Source organism: Manis javanica, chromosome 6, assembly GCF_040802235.1.
Source record: "Manis javanica isolate MJ-LG chromosome 6, MJ_LKY, whole genome shotgun sequence".
Taxonomy (NCBI): Eukaryota; Metazoa; Chordata; class Mammalia; order Pholidota; family Manidae; genus Manis; species Manis javanica.
In genome coordinates this window covers 145,607,780-145,634,353 of record NC_133161.1, presented here as the reverse complement: position 1 = coordinate 145,634,353, position 26,574 = coordinate 145,607,780, and the positions used below count along the sequence as shown (strand labels likewise).

At 50.3% G+C, this 26,574-nt stretch overlaps 1 protein-coding gene and 1 long non-coding RNA gene across 9 annotated transcripts in view; one reads left to right on the top strand and one right to left on the bottom strand.

Annotated features, from left to right (window-relative positions):
• Positions 1-1,445: 1,445 nt before the first annotated feature.
• Positions 1,446-26,574, bottom strand: part of FXYD6 (FXYD domain containing ion transport regulator 6) — a 31,616-nt gene continuing 6,487 nt past the window's right edge. For 2 of the 8 annotated variants that reach the window (XM_073239719.1, XM_036992703.2), the window contains exons 2-8: positions 6,659-6,721; positions 6,008-6,046; positions 5,817-5,891; positions 5,529-5,565; positions 4,740-4,789; positions 4,150-4,200; positions 1,446-2,673 (exon numbers count right to left, since the gene is read on the bottom strand). In XM_073239719.1, the coding sequence (XP_073095820.1) occupies positions 4,172-4,200; positions 4,740-4,789; positions 5,529-5,565; positions 5,817-5,891; positions 6,008-6,046; positions 6,659-6,716 (288 nt within the window). In that variant the 5' untranslated portion in view covers positions 6,717-6,721 and the 3' untranslated portion in view covers positions 1,446-2,673; positions 4,150-4,171. The other 6 variants (XR_005054282.2, XR_012132727.1, XM_073239720.1 and 3 more) reach the window with 6 other exon arrangements.
• LOC108402777 (uncharacterized) lies at positions 17,736-24,642 on the top strand. Its single transcript, XR_001854533.3, has 3 exons — positions 17,736-19,618; positions 20,307-20,364; positions 24,396-24,642. It is a non-coding gene; the product is annotated as an uncharacterized lncRNA (long non-coding RNA).

Genomic DNA, 26,574 nt, shown 5'->3' with positions numbered 1-26,574 from the left:
GGCCCCTGAGGAGCTTCATCTGGTTGTGTTTGGAAATCACTGCAAAGCCTTTCAATCCCCTGACCCACAGCCAATGCTCCCCTGGCCCACATGGAGTGCTCCCCTGACCCACACTCAGTGCTCCCCTGGCCCACATGGAGTGCTCCCCTGACCCACAGTAAGTGCTCCCCTGACCCACACCCTGTGCTCCCCTGACCCACAGCAAGTGCTCCCCTGACCCACAGCCAGTGTTCTCCTGACCCACAGGGAGTGCTCTCCTGACCCACACCCTGTGCTCCCCTGACCCACAGCAAGTGCTCCCCTGACCCACAGGGAGTGCTCCATGAATGGTGGTCATTTACAAAGTTGAAGTGTGACCAGAGATTTTTCAATCACCATTGCTCCCTGGGTTGACAGCGCTGAACTTGATATTGACTATCAGCTTCGGTCTGCAGAAACCCGGGGGACAGAGGGCAGGAGCAGGTACGGGAGTAGGACAGGCAGCAGGCGTGTCCTGGGGCAGTCGGGGAGTGGCTGGCGCCCTGTGTCCCGCACGACCGTGCCTGTCCAAACAACTCCCGGAATCTAGAAGGACACTGAAGATGTGGGGGGAACCGAAGCTGTACCAGGCATTCGTACATGAGAACAAGCCCTAGTCCTTGCCTCTGGGAGTTGTGTCTCACAATGAAGACACACGGCACAGGCAGAGGTGGGCACCACACACCAGTGACCTCCAAGGGAGTCAGCCCGTGGCTGTATTTGTTCGGCCAACAGTTTTTTTAACCCTGAACTGGAATGTCTTTGGGAAGACGCTCTAGAGGACCCAGGCTCCAGTGTCCCATTGACTGTGCCACTATGGCTGATTCGTGGATGGACACTGTCCACCTGCTCTCTGAAGTTTGGACCCAAAGTACAGAGTATTAAATGGGAAGGTAAAGGCAGGAACACATGTGACAGAAAAGAAGTCCAGGAGGGCCCCACAGAGAAGGGGGCTTGGGATTTGGAGAAAGATAAAAGATTCAAGGGCTTTGATCATAGCCCAAGTGACCTAACCCAGGCCTTCTTTGTCAAGTCCTTGGGAAGCGGCCCCAGAATTGAGCAAAGGGAGAGGTCAGAACCTTTCATTCCGGGCCGGTGTGCCCTTGGTCAAGCAGTCGTGACCCCTTTCTCTCCAGGACAAGCACGAGGCACAGGTCCTGCTGGGGATGCAGTCCACGCCCCCTGAGCTGGGGAGTGAAGGGGGGGTGGGCAGGGAGAGGCAGGAGGGGGAAGGGGTGACGAGGAGAGGAAGGGGAGGCGAGAGAAGAAACAGAGGCGCTGAGTGCCGAAGCTGCTGGAATGAACCCGCACCCCCTGGCTGCCTCTTCACTGTCACTTCCTCCCTCTGTCCAAGGACAGAGGCCCTTTGGCCCTGCAAGCACCACAAATACTCAAGTTCTCTTACAGAAAGGAAAGCACCGCAGAGCCACTAGGAAACAAATGGTATTTTATTCCTTTTTGCTGTTGAGAGGAAGGATCACAACACGAGGACGGTGGTCCCGGTCACAGCGGCACGGTTTAGCTTCCACGAGAACACGATGGGTGGGAGGGGAGGGGTCTGGTTTAATCTTCCACCCCCATGACCTTCAGCCTCTTGCTGTTCCTTCCGCAGCAGGGCTGTGCGGAGCCCCGGCTGGGCTCCAACCTGCAGCACAGGCCCCGGACTCGCCGCCACAACGGGCAGAGCACAGGGTGTGGGAGCTGTCGCAGCTGTCTGAGCAACGGGATGGACAGAGCAGCAAGGGAGCCCTGCCTCCCGGCTGCCCCCAGCCCCAGACAGGGTGGATCGCCTCCCCAGCACCTGCCAGAGACCCAGTGCAGGGCTTGGAGCCTGAGTGCAGACAGCGGGCGGTAGGGGGAGGGCTGGGAAGCTGGGCAGGGAGGAGACAGGAGTAGGGCTCCAGAGCCCATGGGGTTATTGCTGAGAAGATATACAAGGGGCACATGCCCCAGGGGCAGCATAGAAGCCCTGGGCCTGGAGTCCCTGGCCACTCTGCGGTGGGGCTGGGCAGTTGGGGCGGGGAAGCCCCCAAGAAGAAACTGGTGATGGAAGGGGTGTAGTCTGCTGAAGGCAAAGCCGGGCTCCTTGGTTTGAATTGCTGTGAATTGCTAGGAGACCCTCGGAACAGATTTGGGGAAGAATGTGGAAGCAAGGTTCTTGTAAAAGGAGCAAAGAGGGGCTGCGAAGAATGACTGGGAAGGTGACGTAAACCTTCCCAAGTCCAAAGACAACTGAGACTCCCACCCATGCCCCGAAATTAAGAGAAGGGACAGGTCTCTCAGGAAGAAAGCAGACTCCCAGGAGCAGGAGGTGATGGGGGCCATGGGGACAGGGAGGAGCTGGTGGGGACATGGCTCAGCTCCTGCCCAGGAAAGCAAGGCCAAGTTCACAAAACACATCATCCACAGCCACGAAGACCAGTCATCAAACGCACACACAGCACGTCACAGGGGGGACAATACTGCAGGCTGCAGCAGGGGAGGCGGGCGTTAGTTGCATCATGAAGTTGAGGGCAGGTGTTGGAGGGGGTGGGGAGGGGCAGGGGGCCGCGTGTGTTCTCGGCTCCTCCTGGGGAGAGCTCTGAAGTGGCCGGGTTTCTTAAGCATCAACATTTGCATCTAATTGTTCAAGCAGCTGCCTTCAGGTTCTGGAGGCTGAAGAGGGAGAGAAATTAAGACAAATCTTCGGCTCAGCACCTGTGCCCAAGGAAACGAAGGGTGAGACCCATTCTGAGCGCCATGCTCGGCGAAGCAACGAAGGTGCGCCAGGATGCAGGGGACAGAGACCTCAGGGGAGGGGTTCTCTCAGGAGAGCTGCAACCTGGTAGGCATGGAAGCAAATTATTAAACCCTGGGCTTCCATTTCCGGACACCCCCAAGAGGTGCTCACAGTCCTGAGACCTAGGAGAACAGGGTTTCTCAGGAAGTCCTGGTTAAAACAAAAGACAACTGCTAACTCCAGGCCCCTCCCTTGAGCTTCCTATACCACTCCCAAGATCCTGACCCACCAGGTGCCATGGAATCAACAGACACCAAGCTACCAGCCAGGACACCTGCTCCTAGATCGGGTTCTAGGGCCACCTCATGCTCAGGCAACCACTGACCTCCCCGGGCCCCATCCGGAACCCAGAGGCAAGGAGCCCGGCTCTGCCTGCGCGCAGGCCTACATGAATGTAAAAGCACATCGGAAAGTTTTCAAGGGCCACACATGTACTCCAGGTTACTATGATCTCAGCAAAAGCTAGTGAATCAGGCATTTTATATCCAGAAATCTTTTAACTTACAATTTAGGATAAAGTTGTATGCCTGTCTATAATGTTTCATTTGTATGGCAAATAAAGGCAGTAGCGAGCTGATGGGAGATGGATTTTTCTCCTCTCAGGATATCCCAGGGTACGTCATAGATTGAGACAGGCAGGTGCAGGGGTGGGGGTGTGAAAACGGCACTGAACTACAAAGACCCAAGTTCAAGTTCCAGTCTATCACATCCTACCTGTATGGCTATTCTCTCTGATCTCAGTTTCCTCATCTACAAGATGGGGCTCCAGTCCACTGGCCCTACTTCTTCTGACAGGCTCCAGCCACTGCATGGGGGTGGCAGCATTCTAAAAGCTGTAAAGCATCTAACAGTTACTCTACTGTGAACAATGGATGCTGAAAACAGTGCCCCTAAATGCTGAGATCTGACAGCACTGGTGTGGATGGTGGTCAGACACTCTTCTCCCTAGTTTTGTGAAAGGTTGGAACGTTTCATAATAAAATGTTCATGTAAGAAAAAGTGGCATTGAAGTACATTCTGAGTCATCTGAAAGCCATTATCTTTATACTGCTTTGATATTAGGAATATTTCACAACTGCTCTCCTAAGTCATGGCCACATGGCAGCTGGGAGGGCATCCTATCACCTCGGCCACTGGGTTGTGCAGAAGCCCTATTTTGTGACTGTTTGCTGTGTGTGTGCGGGGGGCACCTTGGATGTTTCTGTCCACCTGTGATTGCCCCTGTCAGACACAAAACTTCTCAGAGCCTGGCTCTTAATAAAAGCTGTGCGTTCTGCAAAGGCTGGTCCAGTACTTGCCCAGAGGAAGAAAGTGATGTGGGTGGAGGAAGACGCAGGCAGATGGCACCTCACCTTCCTTCCTGAGGGCTGCACTTCAGTTCTCTGCTTTCTGGGGCTCCGCTGCTGGAAAGAAAACCAGAACGGGCTGTAGTGAATGGACCCTCTGGCCAGCAGGACCCCCCTGCAGCAGCCGTGCCTGTGCCTGACTCTGAGAAAGCCTGACCCCCACAGCAAACTCACAACATGAGCAGGATTTCAAGTCAGACAGACCAGATTCTTGCCCTGCTACGCACTGGTTACAGGACGCTGGAATGTTCCTTGACCTTTCTGAGTGCCTCCGTGTACGATGTGGACCATGATGCCTACACCATGGGGCTGTGTGTGCAGTAGGTGGGGTCTGCAAAGCACTTTGCATTGTGCCTGACACAAAGCAGATGCCCCGCAAACAGCGACTGTCTCAACAGGAGCGGTAGCCTGCTTGGTGGAGGTGAGGGCACAATGCAGAGAGGATGCCTGGAGACCCCTCTCCTGGCACTGACACTGGGAGCATGTCTGGCCAGATCTAGATTGGCCACGGTACCTGGTAACCATCTTTCCTATGCCATATGAGGACCTTCACCCATTCCCGCCATGCCACCTGGGCAGGTGGCCATGACAGTTACCATTGGCAGTGATGAGGTTCTCCACCTGGGCCTCCTCGTCCCCTGGAGCCCTGCAAGAGGGAGACATAGACTTTCCATAAGAGGCCTGCCTGGCAAGCCCAGAGAGTATCCCTTGCTGGGGCAGGCCTGGATTGGTCTCCCCTGAGCCACCTGAGGGCTCCAGCGCTCTCCACCATGGGGTGCATGGGGTGGGCAGAGGGCAGGACTGAAGGGGGCACAGTCAGGGGAACTCACGGGCCTTCTTCACTATCAGCCCCCAAGAGAACTAGGCCCTGGGGGGCTTAGATGGTGTCCTGCCGCTGACTTTGGACAAGGCCCAGAGCTCCCCTGGTTCCCGCAGTGGACTAATGGGTACGCCCTTTCACTTATGTGGGGGCAGAAAAGGGAATGGCAGGGAGCCTGAGCTTCTCCATGGCTCGTGGAGGGGGCGAGCCGGGACCATGTCACAGGGCTTGTAGAGAAGAGAATGTTCTTGAGAGAGGCGCTCTGCTTCCCTTCTGTCAAGCCCTGCCATCCTCAGTCCCCCAGACAAGGGCCCAGCATCTTCTTGCCCACCTCTCCTCCGCTATATACATCAGAAGAGCAGAGTTGGGCTTAATGTTCATTGTTTTGACCTCTCCTCTGCCCAAAGTGTGCCTGGCAGTCCTCAGAACTTCTACCCCTACCCCCAACACATGTGGCCTGTCTCTAAGAGTCCAGAAGAACACTCATGTGGGGTCGCATGCCAGGGGGACCATCCCTGAGCCCTCCTAGAGTCAGCCCAGATGTCCCCAGCCACGGCATCCTTACCGGGGCTTCGGAGTGAAACCGCACTTGCACCTGCGACCTGAAAGGCAAAGAGACCACCGCCGGTCAGGGTCCTGGGCCACAGAAGGGCTGCACAGGAGTCCATACAGGCTGTGGGACTAGGCAAATCACACCGCTATGTGCAGCAGTCCTGGGCTGCAGTAGGGTTCTTCTGAGGTCCAAGTTCAACATCCAAGCACTGATGGCTACACCACCACAGCCTGCTCGGCGGTGCGGATGCCGAGGGCTCCCAGCCACACAGGCTCTTAGTGAGCAAAAGCACAGACTTACTGAGGATAAGGAGGATCCCCACGGAGAACAGGACCACAGCAAACACCAGTCCCCCGATCCTCAAGGTCTGGTAGTCTGTCAAAGGAACGCGGTGAGAGCCCAAGACAGGGAAGGGCCGGGGAGCACACCCCCTCCCCTGTGTGGGGCTGTTCCTCCCCGCCCCACCCAGGGTGGGGTGTCAGTGTGCTCACCATAATGGAAGGGGTCCTTTTCTTTCTCCTTCTCAGCTGCTGCGGACATAAAGTAGCGTGGTCAATTCCCAAATATCTTACCTGACGTCCCAGGCCTCACTCCCCACAGAGGAACCCTGGGAAGCTGCGCCTGTTCGGCAGAGATGGCTGGAAAAGCTCAGAAGGAGGGCCTGCCTGTTAGGGCCAACCCGAGCTGAAGGCAGGCACAGCTCAGCGCAGCAACAGCACATCCATGTTAATTGCCCTTTTTTATTCTTATGTCATCCCCAAAACGCAGTGTCTGTTTTCCTCCTGTTATAAATGGGGAACTGAGCCCAAAGAGGACACAGGACTTGCACAAGGCCCGAGTCTAGAGACTGACAGGCAGGTCTGGCTCCCAAGGTTCAGACTACACATCTACAGGGGACTGGTGGGCTTGAGGGCTTAAAAGTAGACCCTGACGGGCCCTGTGGGGAGGGACGGATAAGGTCTATGAACAGCTGCCACCTCCCTGGACATTCTCACTGGACTAAAGGTGGGGGCAGGGGTGTCCAATCAGACATGGAGAATCTCAGAGGTCCCCCAGCTATGGTGTCCCAACGGGCCAGGACCTTCCACCAGGAAGGGCTGTGGGTGCCACCTGTCAGGGCTAGGTCCCAGAGGGGTACTTACCACTGGCCAGGACCATGGGGGCCAGCAGGCTGCACAGAAAGATCAGCAGCACCTCCATGGCGTCTGGGGACAGAGGGTGGACGGAAAATGATTCTCTGGATACGAGAGTCCCCATGCCAACCCCCAGCCAACTAGAGGCCGAGTAGAATTCCCAGCTCTACTCAGTCCCCTCCACACAGAGGAAGTTCAAACGACCAAGTGGAAGCAGCTGACATTTGCAGGACTCAGCACTCTGCATGCATTAATTCAATACTGCAATTGAATCAACACAATTAGCGGGCACGACGACTGACCTGTTTAGCAGCTGAAGAACTTGAGCTTAAAGAAAATAAATGGTATTCATGCCAGTGAGCGCAGAGCCTCGATCTAACCCAGCTCAGCTGCCTCCCTGGTGCCGAGGCCATGAACCCTACGGGCTTTGGGGCTGAGCGCTGAGTCCTCCTCAGGCCAGCCTTCTGTGGCCATCCCTAGTGCATCAAGATGGTCTGGGACATCCTGGCCTGGATCCCCAGAGCCAACCCCCATATCCAAGTTCTTTCTATCAGGTTAAATGGGGCAGGTAAGCTAATTATCTCCCCCGGTGCAGCCAGCAGGGTGGGGTGGAAGATGCTGTTTCCTAGACTCTGTGAACTCCGAAATGCTGACAGCTCTCCCTGAACTTGCCCCTCCTGCCCCACCTCTAAAGTGCCCAGGCGGCTCTTCCCACTGGCTCTGGTTCATAACCCCCAGGGGAAGGTGGTTTGATCAAACAAGGCGAGTGTGGAGGCTTGTTCTCTGAGCACCAGCACCCTGACCTCTCCCTCCCCAGAAGGTGCCTGAGCCCTCTTTTTTTTTTTTTTAGATTTTATTTATTTACTTAATTTTTATTTCCTAAGCCTTCTGCTCATGAGCTCCTCAAGCCCCTGGTCTCTGGGTTCAGGGGCCCCAGGGTGGGTCACCTTGAGGGAGGCAGACGGTGGCCAGTTGTACCCCTCAGGGAGTTCCGTGGAGTTACATAGACCTCATTCCTTAAAGCAGCGCGGTAAAGAGCCAGAGAGGAAAAGGGGAAAGAAACTAGACCAGGTCAGCAAGAGACCATCTTCTCTTTCCCAGTGGGGTGAGATGGCAGGGACCTAGCCGCCTCTGGACCAGAGGCCAGAACCACACTCACTCTGGGGGACGGTGGCTGTGTCTCCCAGGCCCTGAGCCAGCGGCCCCCGGCTGCCCTTCACCGCTCAGCCACCGGAGGCCGCAATAACCACACCCAGAGTCACGCTGTGGCACAGACCTCTGGAGAAGGGACCCAGGAAGTGTTGATGGAAAGGCCCCCTGCCTCACTCCCAGAGATAAAAACAGTATCCTGAATATATATTTTTAATCATTCCCTTCCTCTTCTTAAAACATTTTTTTATAATGAAGACATAATTCACGTATCATAAGCTTCATTTAAAAGTGCGCAATTCAATGACTTTTAGTATAGTCACAACATTGTGCAGCCATCATGACTAATTCCACAACATTTCATCACCCACAAAAGAAACCCTGTCCCCATTAGCAGTTACTACCCATTCTCTCCTCCCCAGCAAGACAACTACTAATCTATTCCCGTCTCTATGGATTGCGTATGCTGAACCTTGCACATAAAGAAATCACACGCTTTAATATGTGGCCCTTTGTGGCAAAATTCTTCCACTTAGCATAGTGTTTTCAAGGTCCATCCATGTTGTTTTATGAGTCAGTATGTCATTTCTGTCTAAGGCTGGATAATATTCCATTGTATGGATATTCACCTTGCTCTTCTTTTTAAAAATGTATTTATCACACACATATATTTAAGTAAATTGTTTAGTGGAACTTTTTTGAGCTTTATAATTATGATATCATGTTTACAGTCTTTGCAGACTGGCTTTTTTTGTTCAACCTGTTCCTAAGAATCATCCATACGTACCCACAGTTCATTCATTTTCAATGTTGTGCAATATTCCATTATGCAGGTGCATTACCATGTATTGGTTCATTCCCCTGCCAGTGGATACCTTTTTCCCCAGTATTGTGCTATAAATAATGAAGTTGGGAACATTTTTGTGCTTGTTGCCCAGGGCACACACATGCAAGAGTCCAAAATGTCCTTACCGCTTCTCAAATCTTTTGACCACCACTGCTATGAGAGGCTTTTTACATTAGAACCCAGTACAAATATATATATATTCAGGTATACCAGAAACATAAAATACTTAACTTTAAAATGAATGATGTCCCCTGATATTTTCCATTCTACTTTCTTTAAAAAAAAAATGGCAAGGCCCATTAATGGGCCAAACTGCAGCTTGAAAATTATGTACTAGAGATAGGCCTAGGAGGGAACTCATTAGGTTGTACAATATGCAAACTGTCAACTTCACAAAATACTTCCAAATTGTTTCCCAAGGGGACATCCTCACTTTAACATTCCACCAGCTGCCTATTATGACTAGTTCCTATTATTCCACATCCTTGTCGGTACTTGATACTGCCAAGCTGCTTAATTTCCACCAATCCAGAGGTATAAAATATCATCTTAATTTGAGTATTAGTAATGGAGTTGGGCTTCTTTCTAATTATTTGCCATCCCTGTTTCTTCATCAGCGATGTGTCTTTTTGTATCTTCTGCTCATTTTTCAAATGGGTTGACATTTTTATTATTATTCATTCATTCTGGATACTAAATCTTTGTCATTTGGTATTGCAAACATCTTACTCAATTACTGGCTTGTCTTTTCTCTTTTTAAAAATTATCTTTCACCGAACAGAATTCCTTCATTCTAATTTAACTGAATGCAGTGATTTTTGTGTCTTGTTTAAGATCCTCCATCACCCTAAGTCAGACTTTTCTTCTAAGTATTTTAAAACCTTGTCTTCACAGTGAAATCTGTATTCGACCCAGAACTGATGTTTCTCTACGGCATGAGGTAGAGATGGAACATTCACTTCTTTCCAAGCTGGCCATCAGCTGCCGGGGCCCCATTTGTCAACAGGCCCCTGCCCACTCCTTTCCTCCTGATGTGTGATGTCACTTTCATCACAGATCTGGTTTCTACTTAGGTGTGGGTGTTTCTGGGCTTTCTCTCTGGGTCTATTTGTCAATCGGTCCGCATCAAATCAGGGTCTCAACTTCTATGGCTGTACAGTAGCCTTTGCCCCTGGGAAGAGAGGGTTCCCTCCTCTTTTTCTCCTTTCTTCTCTTCTTTTGCCTCTTCCTCCAGGAATATTTTCACTCTTCTTGGTTTTTCGCCTTTATATGTAAATCTTAGAATCAGTCTGTCGAATTCATCTAAAAGAGTTGGGATTTCGTTGGAACTGCAGTGGATCTATACAGGACTTGGGGAGAATTGACGTTTTGGGGATCTGGAGTCACCTATCTATAAATAAATCTTTTCATTAGTTTTGTAGGTCTTTTTCAGTGTCTTTTAATAAAGTTTTACAAATGCTTTTATACAGGTCTTGCATATCTTATTAGATTTATTAATAGGTACTTTATGATATTATTGCTATTTTAAATGCTCTCTCGTGTGTTTTCTGATTTTTGCTAGTATAAAGAAGGCAACTGATTTGTATATATTGATCTTAAATCCAATATTTTAATGTAAATCTTCTAACTCTTATTTCTAATAATTTACCTATAGATTCCTTTGGATTTTCTGCATAGATATATCACCTGCAAATGATACAATACTGTTTCTTCCTCTCCATTTCTTACGCTGTTTATTTCTTATCTTACTGTACTGCTAGGACCTACAACAAAATCTAGAATAGAAGCAGTGACCATGGACACACACTCACACACAGGCTCACATACATACAATCTTATTACTGACTTTCTTTTCATTTTAGTGTTTATTTTTAATTTTTCCCAGCTTTACTGTGATATGACATATAACATTGTTTAAGGTGACAACATGACAATTCAGTACATGTATACATTGTGAATTACCATAATAAGGTTAGTTAATACTTCTATCATGTCACATAATTATCTTTTGTGTACGTGGTGAGAATGGGTACAGGAAATGAGGTATATATACAATGGAATATTATTCGGCTATAAAACAAGAAGGAAATTACTGATTTTAAATAGATTTTTTCTGATGTTTTAGAAGTTCCCCTGTAATCTGGTTTTTCCAGATGTTTCTGTTGTATATTATCAGTGAGTGTTCTATATCTATGTATGGTTGTTAACCTTTAATCTATCAATGAAATAAATTATACATAAGGTTAATCTAATGTTAAGTCATCTTTGCATTTCTGGGATAAAACTAAGGTATTATCTTTTTAGTAAACTGATGGCTTTGCTTGCTGACATTTTGTTTAGGATTTTTGCATTTATGTGCATGAGTGAGTTGGGCTTCCGTTTTTACTGTACTAACCTTGCCTTCTTTGGTATCATGGTAGCACTGGCCTCACAGAACAAGTGTTTCGTCTCTTGATATTCCCTGGAACCGTTTTGTAGAAGATTCGGATAATCTACTCTTCGAACATTTGGTGGAACTAAACTGTAAACTCACCTTAGTATTATCTTTGTGGAAGGATTTTAAATTGCCTATTCAATTAATTAATGGCTATGACACTCTTCAGGTTTCTATTTCTTCCTGAATATATTTGGTGAGTTATAATTTTTACAGTAATTTGCCCTTTTCTGCTTTCAATTTTACCACCATAGAGTTGTTTATAGTATTTCTAATTATCTTTAGAAATCATTACTTTCTGTTGGAGCTGTATGTCCTTTTTTACATTCCTAATATAGTTTATTTGTGACAACTCCCCCTTTTTTTTATCAGTCTCCCCATAGGTTTAACTATTTTTATTAGTTTTTCCAAAGAACCAACTCTTGGTTTTGTTGATCCTCTTTATTGTGTGTTTTAAATTATTCTTAATTCTGCTCTTGTATGTTTTCTGGGTTTATTCTACTGTTCTTTCTTTGTATTTATCTTCTTATGTTGGATACCTAATTCATTAACATTCAGCCTTCTTGTTTTCTAACACAGGCATACTTGGAGATATTATGGGTTCAGTTCTAGGCCAGTGCAATAAATCAAATATCCCAATAAAATGAGTCATATGCAGTTTTGGTTTCACAGGTATATAAAAGTTATGTTTATACTACACTGTAGCCCAGTAGGATTATGTCAAAAAAATCTACAAACCTTAATTTAAAAGTTTATTGCTAAATGCTACCATCTGAGTTTCCAGCAAGCTAAATATTTTTTGCTGGTGGAGGGTCTCACCTCCATGTTGATGGCTGCTGGCTATCAGGGGGTGGTTGCTATTCAAGATTGGGGTGCCTATGACAGTTTCTTAAAATAAGACAACAATGAAGTTTGTAACATTGCTCTTCCTTTCGCATATGATTTCTCTGCAGCATGAGATGCTGTGTGATAGCATTTTGTCCACAGTAGACCTTTCAAAATTGGAGTCCATCTTCGCAAACCCTGTGGCTGCTTATCCACGAAATGCATGTACTGTTCTAAATCCCTGGTTGCTGTTTCAACAGTCTTCACAGAATCCTCAGCAGGAGTAGATTCCATCTCAAGACACTACTTCTCTGCTCACTCCTACGAAGCAACTCCTCGTCCATTAAAGTTTTACCATGAGATGCAGCAATCCAGGCACACCGTCACGCTCCAAGTAACATCAGAGATCGCTGAGCGCAGACCACCATAACAAGTACAATAATAATGAAAGAGCCTGAAATATTGAGAGAACTACCAAAATGCCACCCACAGACATGAAGTGAGCAAGTCCATTGGAAGAATGGCACCAACAGACTTGCTCAACAGAAGGTGCCATACACCTTCAGTTTGGGGGAAAAAAAATACTTTGCAAAGCACAATAAAGTGAAGCGCAATAAAAAGAGGTATGTCTGGATAAGCATTTAAGACTATAACCCTCTAATAGCCACTTTCACTCCAACATACAGGCTTTGAATATGTTTTCTGGATTATCATTTAGTTCTTAGTACTTCTAACTTGCATTACACTTTTTTATTTGAACTGTGCATTATTTTTTTTTTATTGAAGGGTAGTTGACACACAGTATTACATCAGTTTCAGGTGTACAACACAGTGATTCAATATTTATATACATGATAATTCTAGGTACCAGCTATCACCATACCAAGTTGTTACAATATTTTGACTATACTCCTTATGCTATACATTACATCCTGGTTACTTATTTATTTTACAATTGGAAGTGTGTACTTTTTTTTTTTTGTGAGGGCATCTCTCATATTTATTGATCAAATGGTTGTTAACCACAATAAAATTCTGTATAGGGGGGTCAGTGCTCAATGCACAATCATTAATCCACCCCAAGCCTAATTCTCATCAGTCTCCAATCTTCTGAAGCATAACGAACAAGTTCTTAGATGGAGAACAAATTCTTACATAGTGAATAAGTTACATGGTGAACATTACAAGGGCAGTCATCACAGAGGCTTTTGGTTTTGATCACGCATTATGAACTATAAACAGTCATGAACTGTGCATTATTAAGAAATGTGATTTATTTTTTGTTATGGACATCAAACTTGTGTGCACTATGGCCAGAGAACGTGGGCTGCAGGATCCAGAGGCCTTGAAATTTATGGAGACTCACTTTAGGATATAGTACATGGTTAGTTACTTAAAAAATTGTATTCTATTTATTAGAAGATTGTGAATTCCTTCACTGTTGGAAGGAGAGTTCTATATGCCCATTAAATTAAGATTATCAACTATGTTATTTAAATTTCTATGTACTTTCTCATGTTTTGGACTGATCTATCAAAAATTGAGAGAGGTGCTTTAAAATCTACAACTATGAGGAAGGTTTATAAATTTATCCCTGTGTTTCTTATGTCCTAACAAAGTACAACATTACTATATTGTCCTGAGTTGGATATTTTAGAATTACATAGTAATCCTGTTTGTCCTAAGTTCTATTTTACTTTCTCTCTCTATGTGTCTTTATGTGGTGCATATACATCTTATGAACAGCAAAGAACTAGATTTTAAAAAAATTCCACCTGGTAATCTCTATTAACTGTCAAGTTTTATTCCATTTAACTTTGTTGTGACTATTGATATATTTGGTCTGATTTCTACCATCGGTTTTTCCTCTGCTTTTCTTGTATTTCTCTTTTGACTTTTTCCGATTATTTTTTTCTTATTCACCTTCTCCTTCTACTGGTTGGGAAGTTACACAAGCTATTTCTAGTCTTTCAGTGGCTGCTCTGGAATTTCACCACATATATTTGCTATAGACTGAATGTTTGCATCCCCCAAATTCCTACGTTGAACCTAATCCTCAGTGAGTTGGTGTCTGGAGGCGGGCCTTTGGGAGGTGATATGTCATGAGGGGTGGCCCCCTCATAATGAGATTAGTGCCCTTAGAGAAGAGACCCCAGAGAACTGTCACCCCTTCTGCCGTGTAGGACCCAGCGAGGAGGACATCTATGAACCAGGAGGCCTGACATCACGAGACACTGAATCCTCCGGCACCTTGACCTTGGACTTCCCAGCCTCTGGAACTGTGATAAATAAATTTCTGTTATTTATAAGCTGCCCAGGCTGTGGTATTCTGTTAAAGCAACCCAAACAGACTAAGACAGTACTCCATTTAACAAAGACTAAAAAAAGTCTAAAGTTAAAAAGTATTATAGTTATTAGCTATAATAAATACCCTTCTTGAAAAATACAAAAATACAGATCACCCCCTTCCTGATATATAAGCTATCACCGTAAAAAATTTCAGTTCTTTTTATAATCCTATGAAATAGATTTTAGTGGTTATATTTAATGAAAACAATGTTTGTGTAGCTGTACACATGTGTGTAATAGCCAGCTTTCAGGTAAATACCTCCCGGTATTTACATCCTTGTACACTCCCCTTTCTACACTGCACCAGGGTTAGTCTCTGGGATCAACAAATTATGGCTGCACTCATGTGTCACTTCCAGATTCTAGATTATACGAGGCACCACAGCTTTCTTTTCTTGTCCCCTCCCTCCCTCCCTCTGTCTTTCTGTCTCTCTCTCTCTCTCGGATTGCTTACTCTGGGGAAAGTCACCTGTCATGTCTTAGGGAAAGTCAGGCCTCCCTGTGCAGGGGCCTGGGTGGCACAGAACTGAGGGCCCCAGTTCCAAAGCCTGCTAGGAAGTAAGACCTGCCACGAACCATATACGTGACCTCGGAAGCAGACCCTCCAGCCTCCGTGTGATTGCCACCCTGGCTAACAGCTTGACTGCAACCTCATTACAGACTCCAGGCAGAACTGCCCACTGAGCAATCCCTCCTTCCCAACCCTGGCCACTGTGAAATAAAAAATGCCTGTTGTTTAAAGCTACTAAGTTTGGGGGTAATTTGTTATGCAGCAATAATTATTAATACATCGTATTTACTGATTTGTTTACAATTCTTTTTGACTCTTAGTCATCCATCAAGCCATTTTCTTTCTGAAGAATACTTCCAGAATTTTCTCTAACGCAGATCTGTTAGTTACAAACTCAGTTTTTGTTTATCTGACTTATCATTTCACCTTTTTGGTGAGCAGACCCCAAGGTGAGCCCCTTGGGTTACTGAACTCTAACCATCTAGAATTCAAGCCTTTGTGTAATCCCTTCTCTCCAACAGGGGGAGTGGCTGGGACCCGCTTCGAGCCAGGAGAGGGGTTACTAGGCAAGCAGGGCCCATCCTGGGAGAACTGAAGGCCCATGACAAAGGTGCTAGGACACTGTCGCCGCTGCGCCTTCCCCTCGACGCCCTCCAGATCACCTCCACAGATGCTCAGGTTCAAGTCAATCCTCCAAACACACACTGAGTTCCTAGAAAGGGCCTCACCATTCTGGGTTCTGCAAGGGATCAACAGGTGGACAAGACACAGCCTCAGCTTCCAAGATGGTCAGGGTTTGGACACAAAGGGCTCTGCTGTATCAGCAAACACCAAGGGAGCTTCCTAACGGAGGGTCTACACACAAGAGAGCCCATCAGGGCCAGGGAAGGGGAAGCAGGCTCTACCCCGGGGCGCCTGGCGTGGCACCTGGCGTGTTTCCACGGGGGAGGTGATGTTTCAGCTGAGCCTTGGAAGTAGGATGGGATTCGGAGGGACAAAGGTTAAGAGAAAAAACGGAAAGGCAGGCATTCTGGCAGAGGCGAGAGCCTGAGCACAGGCAGGGAGACGGGAAAAGAGGAAGCAGGGATATCAGTTCTAGGTCAAGTTCAGCTCAAGTTGAACCTTAAGGCACTTCACTCAATAGCACTGCCTGAAGTGGCTTCCTCAGGAATCTGAAGGATGTCCAGTAGGAGAGAGGCCTCCCTCCATCAGTAACGTCTGCACAGCACAGGACAGGGCTGTGACAGCAGCCTGCGTGTAGCCACCTTTGCTAGAGGAAGATACCTAATACAGTGATTAATCCTGTTGAGTAAAGCATGAGCGGGCGGGGGGTGAGAGCTCTGTGCAGACAGCTGGAGTCGGGTTGTGGAGGACGTTGAGTGCTCAGCTAAAGAGTAAAGACCTGCCTTTGTTTTCTAAAGAAAACATTTCTGATCAGGTTACCATGTGCTGAAAGAAATACTGTTATAGATTTGGAACGTGACCAACTCTGCTCCTTTAAGCTGCTGCCCAGGCCAGGGACACTGGCCACCCCTCAGCACAGGCCTCTTCAGGGTGCCTCCTGGCCCCTGCACCCAGTTTTAAAGTGTCATTGGTACCACTGGCGGTGTCCCTGAGTCAAGCGGCCAAATAGCCATACAGAGACGCTGAGGGGACACAAAACGCCCTTGTCTCAAGTTAGCCGCACCAAGAAACTCTATCTTGGCCTCCACTTCCTCCCACACAACCCCCCACCTCTGTGTCCCACACCCTCCCAGTTACCACACATTCCTTTCCCCCAGAAAGAGGCTGGGCTGCCTGGGGCTGGCAAGGGGTGGGGGCCATTCCGGGCCACAGGGTCTAAGGAGTGGATGGAATATGTCCCCAAAGGAGGGATCTTTGGGAGAGGGAAATACAAGGCAGAGCTGGGTAGAGCTGGGAGAGGGGTTCAGGGACATTACATCAGCCTCCTTATGCAGGCAGGGCCTTGGCCACCTGCCCAGGGTGCTGAGCCCTGGCCCCTGGAACAGGGCTCCAGAGAAGCCACCGCTATTAATGGGGGACCCCTGGACCTCCTCACTCTCCTGCTCCCCACCTCTTGAACTCTAGGTCATTTCAACCATTCTCTCCCATCTGGAAAATGGCACCAGGTACATATTCTGCTTCTTCTCCAGCATCTTATAAGAAAGAATTTGGTTCCGCTTGTTTTTCTTCTCTTTACATTAGTAAACAGCTGACATTTCAGACGCCAGCAGTCCTTCCACGTGAATTTTGCTCCCCGATCTTCCTGCCTTTTGCAGTTGCTTTCTGCACGTGCAGGGGAAAGCAATCAGAAGAGTTTCTCTGCGATTATTGCTCCATACTGAGTCACATAATTTCACATAATTGCTGGGTAAAAGCTGCTCAGAAAAAGAAGCCGCTAGCTGATGGTATAGCAACACGCTGTATTATTTTTGATTCCCTGCGGCAGTGAGGTAAATCAGAATACCAGTTCTATTGTGAAAATAACTCAGAAACAAACCTCTCTTTCAAATGCACAGGCTCCAAATTAAGTGGAACTTCATTATCTCACCCTCATTCCCGTCCCTTGCCCCCCAAAGCCTCGCTTCCCTTTCCCTTGCATCCCCTAACCTACTTTCATTCCTTCCAGGCTCAGCCCATCGAATCTAGGGTCCCCTGGACTGCGACTGCCTGCCAGGAGACAGGACTTAGCCTGTGATGTATCCAGATCTTTACAACAAAGAAGCCTGTTAAAGAGAAGACTCCACTGTGCATGAATAGGATGTAACCATGGTGTGAGGCTTACCAGATACAGTTAGAATCACAGAATGCCAGAGTGAGTGAGAATGGCTGAGATGAAAGCTCTTATATCTTATGTGAGGAGACTAAGACCGGCAGAGAAGTGACAGCCCATTCATCCAGCTAGTCAGGGGCAGAGCTGGGCTTGGAGCCCACGTCCCCTACTCCTGTCCGTGCTGGGGTTGGGAGGTGGGCAAGCCGGGGCTGGAGCACATGAGTGCCATGAGGGCAGCAGGGCAGGCTGGGCAATGCTTGAGTAGGCTCGGGTGGCTAGGCCAGAGCCAGGGAAGAAGAAGACAGGAACGGACAGCAACGAGGGTGAACAGGCAATGAGGGGGGGCAGCAGGGAAGCACCTGGCAGGCTCCTTGGCTTTCCACTGGAAGACCACCTTTGACCAGGGCAAAGCCAGGGGCAGCACTGGCTTCTGGGAAGCGAGTGATGGAATCATGTCAGAGGCTTGGGGCCCAGCTGCTCACTCAGTCAACAGGGGAGCACAGAGATGACTGGAGAATCCTTTCTGATTACCCTGGCTGCACAGCATGGCGAGTCTGGTGGGTGGCTATTACCGTAGCATAGATCTGAACAGTCTAAGGGTGGGCTAAGGACAGAAAACAGAGACGGCCCAGGCCTAAAAATTATCACAGACAAACTGCTCTCATTTCCTGGCAGAGGTGGAGTCTTTATATTCCTAAGACATTAGTAAGTCTTATTGTTTGGGAGGAAAATAGGGGGAGGGTAGTCTGGTCTATCTGTGTCAAGATAGTTTTGGAGTCTGGGGACTAGCACCAGCAGGCTTAAGGCCTGCCGAGCCTCAGATTCGATGCACATATGAATGATGACCATCAGGCCTTGATGACACACGCCAGTGAATAGGCCCTGGGCACGTGGTCAGCACAAACCAGCGGCCAGGGCCCAAACCCAGGGCTTGAGCTTGGCATGTGTTATACTTTCATGAGAATCTAGGCATCACAATGCCTCATCGCTGGGAAGGCTGGAATGTGCTCCTCGATCTTTCCTAGCCTTCCCCCCCACCCCACCTCCAATGTCTCCCTGTTCCCCCATCCATGCTGGGGCAACCAGGCATCCTGGCACTCAAACAGACCACCGCCTCCACTCACATACAGCTGCCTGCTTCCTGTCTGAACTGCTCATCACCTTTCTACTTCCCACGCTAAATGCTTTTGGCTTAAAATTCTCTTGGGGTTTTACGTACAAGAGTAAAGGAAGCAAAGAACAAAAGTACAGTCACCATCTACATGGCAGCTCCGTGTCTCAAAGAGCCCCAGAGGGGCTTTTCTGGGGTCCTTCCTGGCTGGTCCTTTTAGATCCTTCTCTGTATCAGAGCTGCTTTTAGGATGGGGTGTGTCTGCCCATCAACTCATGTCCAATGTGACCAGCAGCCTGGACACAGGTGAGCACGACACTGCGACCTCAAACCTCCAACTGTGTACCCTAAACACTCCGACCCACAGGGGCCAGAACCATGACCACATTTCATCATCTGTTCTTGTAAGTTACAGGGTGGAATCTTCTGCATCTCTGGCCCCTCCTGGGAAGCTGCTCAAAACTCCTTTTCCCTGAGGAGAGCTACAGGACAGGGACTCAGCTTCCCTGACTCTCGCGGCCTCTGCAATGCTGCCCCACCCAGGCCAGCGTGCTGTCGCCCAGCCCCACCACGTGGCACGGGGTTCTGGGGCCAAGGCTGCAGAACCCAACCTCCAGAGGGGGGACGTCCAGGGCTGGTGCTCCCCGCAGCTGCAGAGCCCGGGCCCCGCCCACACACGCTCTTCCCGGGGCATCAGCCTGGGCCAGAACGAGGAAGGGAAGGTGGAGGGAAGACTGGCGAGTTTTCTAGGTAGCAGGGAACAGTGAGCTCGGAAGCAGGAAGAAGCAGGGTGCTGGGAGTTTGGGGGCGGGAACAGAGGTCCGCCTGCAGCGTGGGAGTCCGTCTACGGATTCCACAGAAGGAAATGAGAGGAACTGAAAATGAGACAGTAAGAAGCCCACGTGGGAGGCCCAGTCTAGGGGCCTGGATTGGGTGTGAGAGATGATAAGGATCACAACAAACAACACAGGTCAGACCCCATCCATACTACTTTAAATACTTATTCTCATTTCATCCTTAATAATAGCCTATGAAGTATGTGCTTCGATCAAACCCGTTTTAAAGGCAAAGAAACCAAGGCAGAGAAAGAGAGGTTCCCCCGTGAGTGAGAGCTGATTGTAGACTTCATCCCAGCCCACCCCACCTCCCTGCTGGGGGAGGAAGGCTAAGCTTCCTGCTGTGAGCCCCCAGGCCCAGCCCCACCGCACACCCCAGGGAAGGGTCACACAATCTCGGTGGCATAGGGCCATGACTGCTGCCTGCACGGTGGGGCCCCGGAGGGCCCACCTCCCCAGGCAGCCGCCACCATTTCCTGCTCCTCTCCAAGTGCCACGAGCTGAGGCTGCCGAGGGAGTGGAGCTCAGCACAGAGGCCCACAGCCAAGGGGGCTCCAGCCTCTGTGGGCACACTGACCCCCAAAGCTAGCCAACATCTCCAGCGTCGCATATATTCGCAAGAGAAAGAGAGAGCAGAATGGGCAACGCCTGCCAGCTCAGCCCCAGGGGAGAACTTTTATTCTCTCCTTGGAGAGAGCGGCTGACTTGGGAGGGTGATGTTTTTAAACGAATTATAGAATTGTGCTGCTGATTAGGCCGCATTTGTGTCAAGCCAAGTGCCGTTCTAAGTGGTTTACACACTAACTCATTCAATCGTTACAGTAGTTCAAGGTAGTGCCCGTGACTACGATCGTTCCCAAGAGAACTGAAGCCAGGAAGGGTAAGTGACTCGCCTCGGGTCCCAGAGCTGGAAAGCAGCAGAGCCTGGGACTAAACTCAGTCCGGCTCCAGGGTCCCTGAGGGGAACCGCTCCCCGGCCCAGCCTCTCTGCCCCGCAGTGACTCCGTGGCCTTGAATGGGTGACTCTGCCTCTCATGGCCTTTGCTTCTGAAACTGCAGGGTGGGGGCGATGCCACGCAGCTCAGGGGCTGTGAGGATGAGAGGAGAGGGCTGCGGTGCACGGGCAGCTCCGTTTGCCCCCCCAACCCCTACCCATCTCCTGGGGGCCGCCAACCGCAGCTAAAAGGAACGGGCTTGGACTTCACTGTCCCCCAGAGCTGTCACCTCGTGGAACCAAGGGAGGAAGGGGCAAAGCCAGGCTGTGAAATGTGGGGGTAGGGGGGCCTGCAGGGAGGCCAGCCAGCAGCCAACAGGCAGAGAGGCCACCACGACTCGGGGCCCGGCCTGCAGGCTGGCTCTGCGGCTACGATCCCTGCCTTGCTTAAATGGGACGGAATTTGGTTTCTGTCATTTACAATGGAAAGAGACATGTTGGGGTGAGCACTTCGCTTGGCAAATGGTAACTGCTCTTTAAGCCTCAACTATGAACACTGTTACTATTGTCACTCCCCAGCTCTCTCCTCAGCTTCCTCCTTCATGTTCTACCTCTCCTGGGAAATGAGGAACAGAAAGTGAGACAGGAGCCAGGGAAAGGCCCTGCCCACCACCCTCCCACTTCCCTTCCTGCCTCCTTCAGCTGCCCTCCAGCCTCTGGGGGCCTCCGGTGTCCCTCCAACCCCGTGGGCTCCTTGGACTCGAAGGACAGGGCGGAGGGGGCACCGCGACTCAAAGACTCCCACATCCCCAGCCTCTCCCGCCTCAAGAAGAACAGCCTGCTTCAGGCAGGGTGGCGGACAGCGGCGTGGGAAAGCGGGGCTGACCAGGGCAGCTGGGGACTGGGGACACTTCCTCCCAGCCAGACTGAGGGGATCCGCACCCAGAGACACAGAAGCGAGATAAGAGAGGACGTGAGGTAGCAGAAGGGGTGAGAAATCCCAGAGGAAGAGAAACTGAATAGGGGAGGTACCCAAAGAGAAGCGCAGGACGCTGCAGAGGCAGGAGGGAGAGGCCGGGGGCAGAACAGAGGCTGGCGGGGGCCGGAGCTCCTGGCTGGAAATGAGGAGAGAAGTGGAGAGGGGGGCCCACAGGTGGCAAAGCACAGACCAGGGGAGACCGCTGAGAAAAGAACACCTGCTGTGGAGAAACATGAAACAAGCCTCCGTGGGGGGCCCTGGCTGGGCTTACAGGTCAGCAGCCTCGGCTCCTGCACAGCACCCTGATGCCCTCACAGCACGGGTGCGCCAAATAGCAGAGGAAGGGAAGTGCCCAGGGTGGAGTGGGGAGGACCACCAGCAGGAAGCTGCTGTTTCGGGGGGTGGGGGGTGGGGATGACTCAAGTGCCCCCCCTGGCGGCAGGGCAGCTGCCCAGGGGAAGACACAGCTCATGCTCTGCTGCCCAGGCTCCAGGAGCCCAAGGCCTACCCCTAGTGGGCCTCAGCTACCCCTCCCCTTGGCCAGCTTGCCAGTCTTCTTCCTCAACCAAGGTCCTTCCAGGAGAAGCCAGCATCTCTGACAAGGGGCCCCTCTGGTGGGTCTCAGGAGGGCCGGGCGCTGAGCTTCATACACGGGCCGAGAAGATGTCTGCAAACCAGAGTGCTGTGCCCAAGGTGGCCCTTGTCCTCCTGCCTCTGGTTTTGAGGAAGTTGGGGCAAAATACACCAGGACACTGACTCTTGTCCTCCAGTTGTGGACCCTTGAGTGTACCTGAGGCTGTCCTAAGAGAAAGGGGGAGCAACTGCATTTTGCATGTCCTGTGCCCCCCCACACGGCAGCTGAAGGGCGTGACAACGGTGGTGGCGGCGATGTTGATAACACCAAGCATTTATTAGACACTGTACTTAGCAGACAGCTTCGCAAGCAGTAGCTCAAAGGACCATGAGAATGACCTGTGATTGGAAATCAGTACCATCGTACAGGCTAGAAAAGGTGAGGCTCAGGGCTCCATTAGCTGCCCGAGGTCCCACAGCGAGGAGGCACGTAGCTGGCATTGGCTTCTAATCCCGCGGATGCCAAATGCGATGCTCTCTCCCCTCTTTCTTGCTGCCTCCCTGGCAGACGTGGCAGTGTGGGGATACTGGGCAATCAAAACGCTGCCCCTAACTCAAGACCAAGCAGGGCTCATCTGGTGGGAGTGCCCTGGCGCAGGCCAGAGAAAAACCAGGGTGAGAATAGCCCAGATAAAGACAAAGAGCCTCTATTTAACTTCCGCACGCATTACATCATCCGTTTCCTTTCACGGTTTCTTGCCCAGCTCTGCTCTGCCCACTATGACCGATGTCAGGGTATGACTGGGACTCTGGGGTCCCTGAGGAGGAGGGAGGAGGCCTGGAATGTCTGTCAGCCTGTGCTGGACCCTAGTTAGCCACAGTCCTGCCCCATCCCTTCCAGTGGGGCTGAAGGTACAGGCAGTCTCGTCTCCCTCCTCAGCCTCCACCCACCTCAAGCAGCCGCCACGCACCCCACTGCCCTCCGCCCAGCAGAACATCCGTGCATCTGTCCTGGCAGCCGGACAGCAACTCAGACCAGTTGTACGCAACCCCGTCCTTTGCAGCTTGGCTCACAGGGGACGCCAAGAGAACGAATAGCCCAGGAAGTGGCAGCCTTGCAGAGTGGGCTGCCATACTGCCGATCCCCCTTATTTCTGGTATGGCTCAGAATTAGATTAGCACAGAACTTAAATAAAGCCACCCCTACTCAAAAATATATCCATTCCCACAACACTCTCCCCAGGAGAGATGTTTGAATACCACCAAATGCTTCTTTTCAAAGGTAAATACTTCCAATCCAAACATTTATATCATAGCCTGAGTTATTTAATCGGATTGCTTTCCAAACCCCTGAGATCTGCCTGATTTAGGTGGAGAAAAGGAGAGTAATTTTGGAATAAGACATAACTTTGGAAAGAATGGCCCCACTCTCCTTGCCACTTACTGATGGCCTACCGCTGTCTAGGAACATGGTCACCACTGAGGGTCGTGCCACAGTCCCTTTGCAGAGCTCACAGTCTGAGTTCGCAGGGTTGCTCCCTCCCTCCCAGTCTCCGACAGACAAAGGCCTAGCCCTGCTTACTCCTGCACTAGCTCTACAAGCCGGCCTTTCCCTTCTGATGCTTGCTCTAGTTCAAACCCACGTTATCGCCCCCCTGGGGGGTTACAGTAGCTTGCCTAACGCTGTAGTAGCTGCACCCATCTTTAACCTCCTCCCTTCAGTCCGTCCTGGACATTGATCACCGCATGATTAATCCACCCAACGTGTATTCTGGTCACTTCCCTCCCACACTCAAATGCATTCATGGTGCTTCAGTGTCCCATTTGTTTGTTTTAAATAGAAACTTTTTATTCTGGCACATAAACACCTCTAGGTCTGTCCCTTTTCTCCCTTCCAGGACCTTCTCCCATTACTTCCAGCTAAGATGGTCTAGCCCTGATTCCTGCCATGTGTGCATGGATCTCCAGGCCTCTGTATTGTTCCCTCCACTTGGAATGCCCTTCCCTTTCCTGTTTATTCCAGTCCTCAACCCTGCCCCACCTGAGGAACCACAGAGAGAGCTTTCTAATAACAATAACAACAACAATAATAATAATGCCTGGGAATCAACTAAGCCCCATTAAATTCTAAACTCTAGGATCAGTAATTTCTGGACTCTTCCCACTGATTCTGATGTACAGCCAAGGTTGAGACATGCTGCCCTTGTCCAACTACTACTCCAGCCCTGGACTGAAGTGTACACTTCTTTCCCAGACTCAGAGAGCGCCTGTCGCCTGTCATTAGCACTGATCTGGCTCGGAGCACATTCTGCGTTATGCTCTCTAATAAGGCTCCCCTTGCTGAAAATGTCTGTGCTACCCCAGAACTTGCACGGGTTGGGGTGCTGTGAGTGCTGGTTGACAGATTGATATGTCTGTTTTTGAGGTGTGGAGAAAGCATGGCTTCAATCACCAGGCCCTGGAAATGTGCTGGAGGTGGGACACCAAAAGGAACCGAAAAGCCAGTCCTGTCAACCTCAACAGTGATGAATCATGCTGATAGTACATGCCCTGGATGTGGTGTGAAGGAAATAGCACGCTACCTCTGTGATCTCCTCCCCAAAACCCAAGAGCCCAGTCTAATCATGAGAAAAACCCCAGGCAAGTCCCAGCTGAGCAGCCACAATGCCCCTGCCCAGTCCTCCTAACAACTGTCAGGTCATCAAAAGCGACAGGAGCCTAATAAGAAAGTGTCACAGCCATGAGAAGCCTACGGAGATGGGACAACAAAATGTACTGTGGTGTCCTGGAGGGATCCTGGGACTAAAAGGGGCTTCAGGTCAAAGCTAAGGCTATCCGAATAAAGGCACTTCAGTTAGGAGTGATGTGTCAATCTTGGCTCATCGATTGTAACAAATTAACACACTAAGATAATAGGGGGAACTCTACCTAGGGGTCATTATGTTGGAACTCAGTACTATCTGCCCAATTGCTCTAAAAAAAATTAAGTCTATTAAAAATAGTAAAAAAATTTAAATTCGGTTAAAAACAAAACATCCCATCACTCCCACATCCGCTGAGCCTTCCCAGCAAACCGGGAGGAGCCCTGTGCCCTGCTCCTGGTGTCTGATGCTTCCGTAACAGGGGCAGGACTTCTAGGTGCAGAACCACAGAGCTAAAGCCACAATGGCTTTCAAAGCTGCCTTTTAAAACAAGTGCTTTGGGTCCAACCAGAGGACACTGATAGACCTGCGGCCTCCAGAGGAAAACGCAAACTGCTCCCTCGGTTTACATTTTAAATGCCCATCGAATAAACATTAAACATCGGTTATCCTGTTTAATAGCCTAACTTGAAATGATTGACCCCCTTAGAAAGTTCCAGAGACGGTCGAATGAGCAGAGAGGCCTCAAAGCCAGGGACTGAGGGGGGAGCAGAGGGCCGTGACATTCTAGCAGGCCTGCAGACTCCCAGTGGCTGAGGACAATTCACTGAATTCCCTGCACTGCCCCAAGGTGCTGACGGCCTACAGGCAGGGCAGGGCACCTCTGGCCCAGATCGTCACTGGTGACACCTCCCAGGGGAGCCCCTTCCCACTGGGTCCCTCTCATCACTGGCCCTCAGGCCTGGCTGGGTCTCCCTGAGAAGCCCTCCCTCTGGTCTGCCCCTCCATCCTTCACTCGGGGAGGAGGGCACCCCTGGAGTCGGGAGGCTAGAGGCCTGCCCCGCAGGTCCCCAGGACACAAGCTGTTTCTCTAGAGCCCAGACCCAACCCAGCCTAGTTCCACAGGGGAAGTGGCGGGGGGACAAAACTCCTTTATTATGTAGCACAGGACTTACTTTAACCCAGAAGCACCTTCATCTCTAACATGGAGTTCCTTCTGGGGACGAAAACCTGGTCAGAGGAAGAAAAGGTCTGACCGTGAAAAGAAATAGGGAGACACCAGAACTCACAGATCACAGACACGGGCCTGGTTCCAGACGTTTCCGTGGAAAGGCCCCAAGCTGGCCCACCACGGGCACCCAATGCCTTGCTTCCATCTGTGGTCACAGCAGCACCCCAGCCATTTCCTCACAGGCCTCTCCTACAGCCCTGGGAGGCAGGCACCCTTGCGGAACTGTGTGGCCCACTCCAGCCCAGGCAGATGACAGGGGTTACCCAGAGTGAGTCAGGAGCAGCACCTGGGCCTCTGCCCCTGAAGGGACCTCAGTACACCTCCAGGGAGCCTGGGTGGTGGGCAGTGTTGCACAGAAGCCCCAGGCCAGGGCCCAGCAGGCAGGGTGTACGTGAGCGAGTCAGGCCAGCGATGGGGGTCACTCCTCCTCATGCCTGCTGACAAAGGCCCATTCAAAAGAGGCCAGACAAGCTGTCCAGTGGCGGAAACAGAAACTCAGACCAGCTGCCAGGGCCAGAGGCCCAGGGGCCAGGCCCACGCCACCCTGCCTGCAGCCAAACCACAGTTCCAGGCAGCTGGGCCGGCCCCCTGCCCTTCTCTTTGCTGCACAGCCCACTTCCTTGAAAGCTCAGCTCTGGCCAGCAGGCTTGAACCTGCAGAGCACTTTGCATATATTCAAATGATCTTTCTTGAGGGTGGGAGTGGAATAGGGATGAGCTCTGAACCGTGGG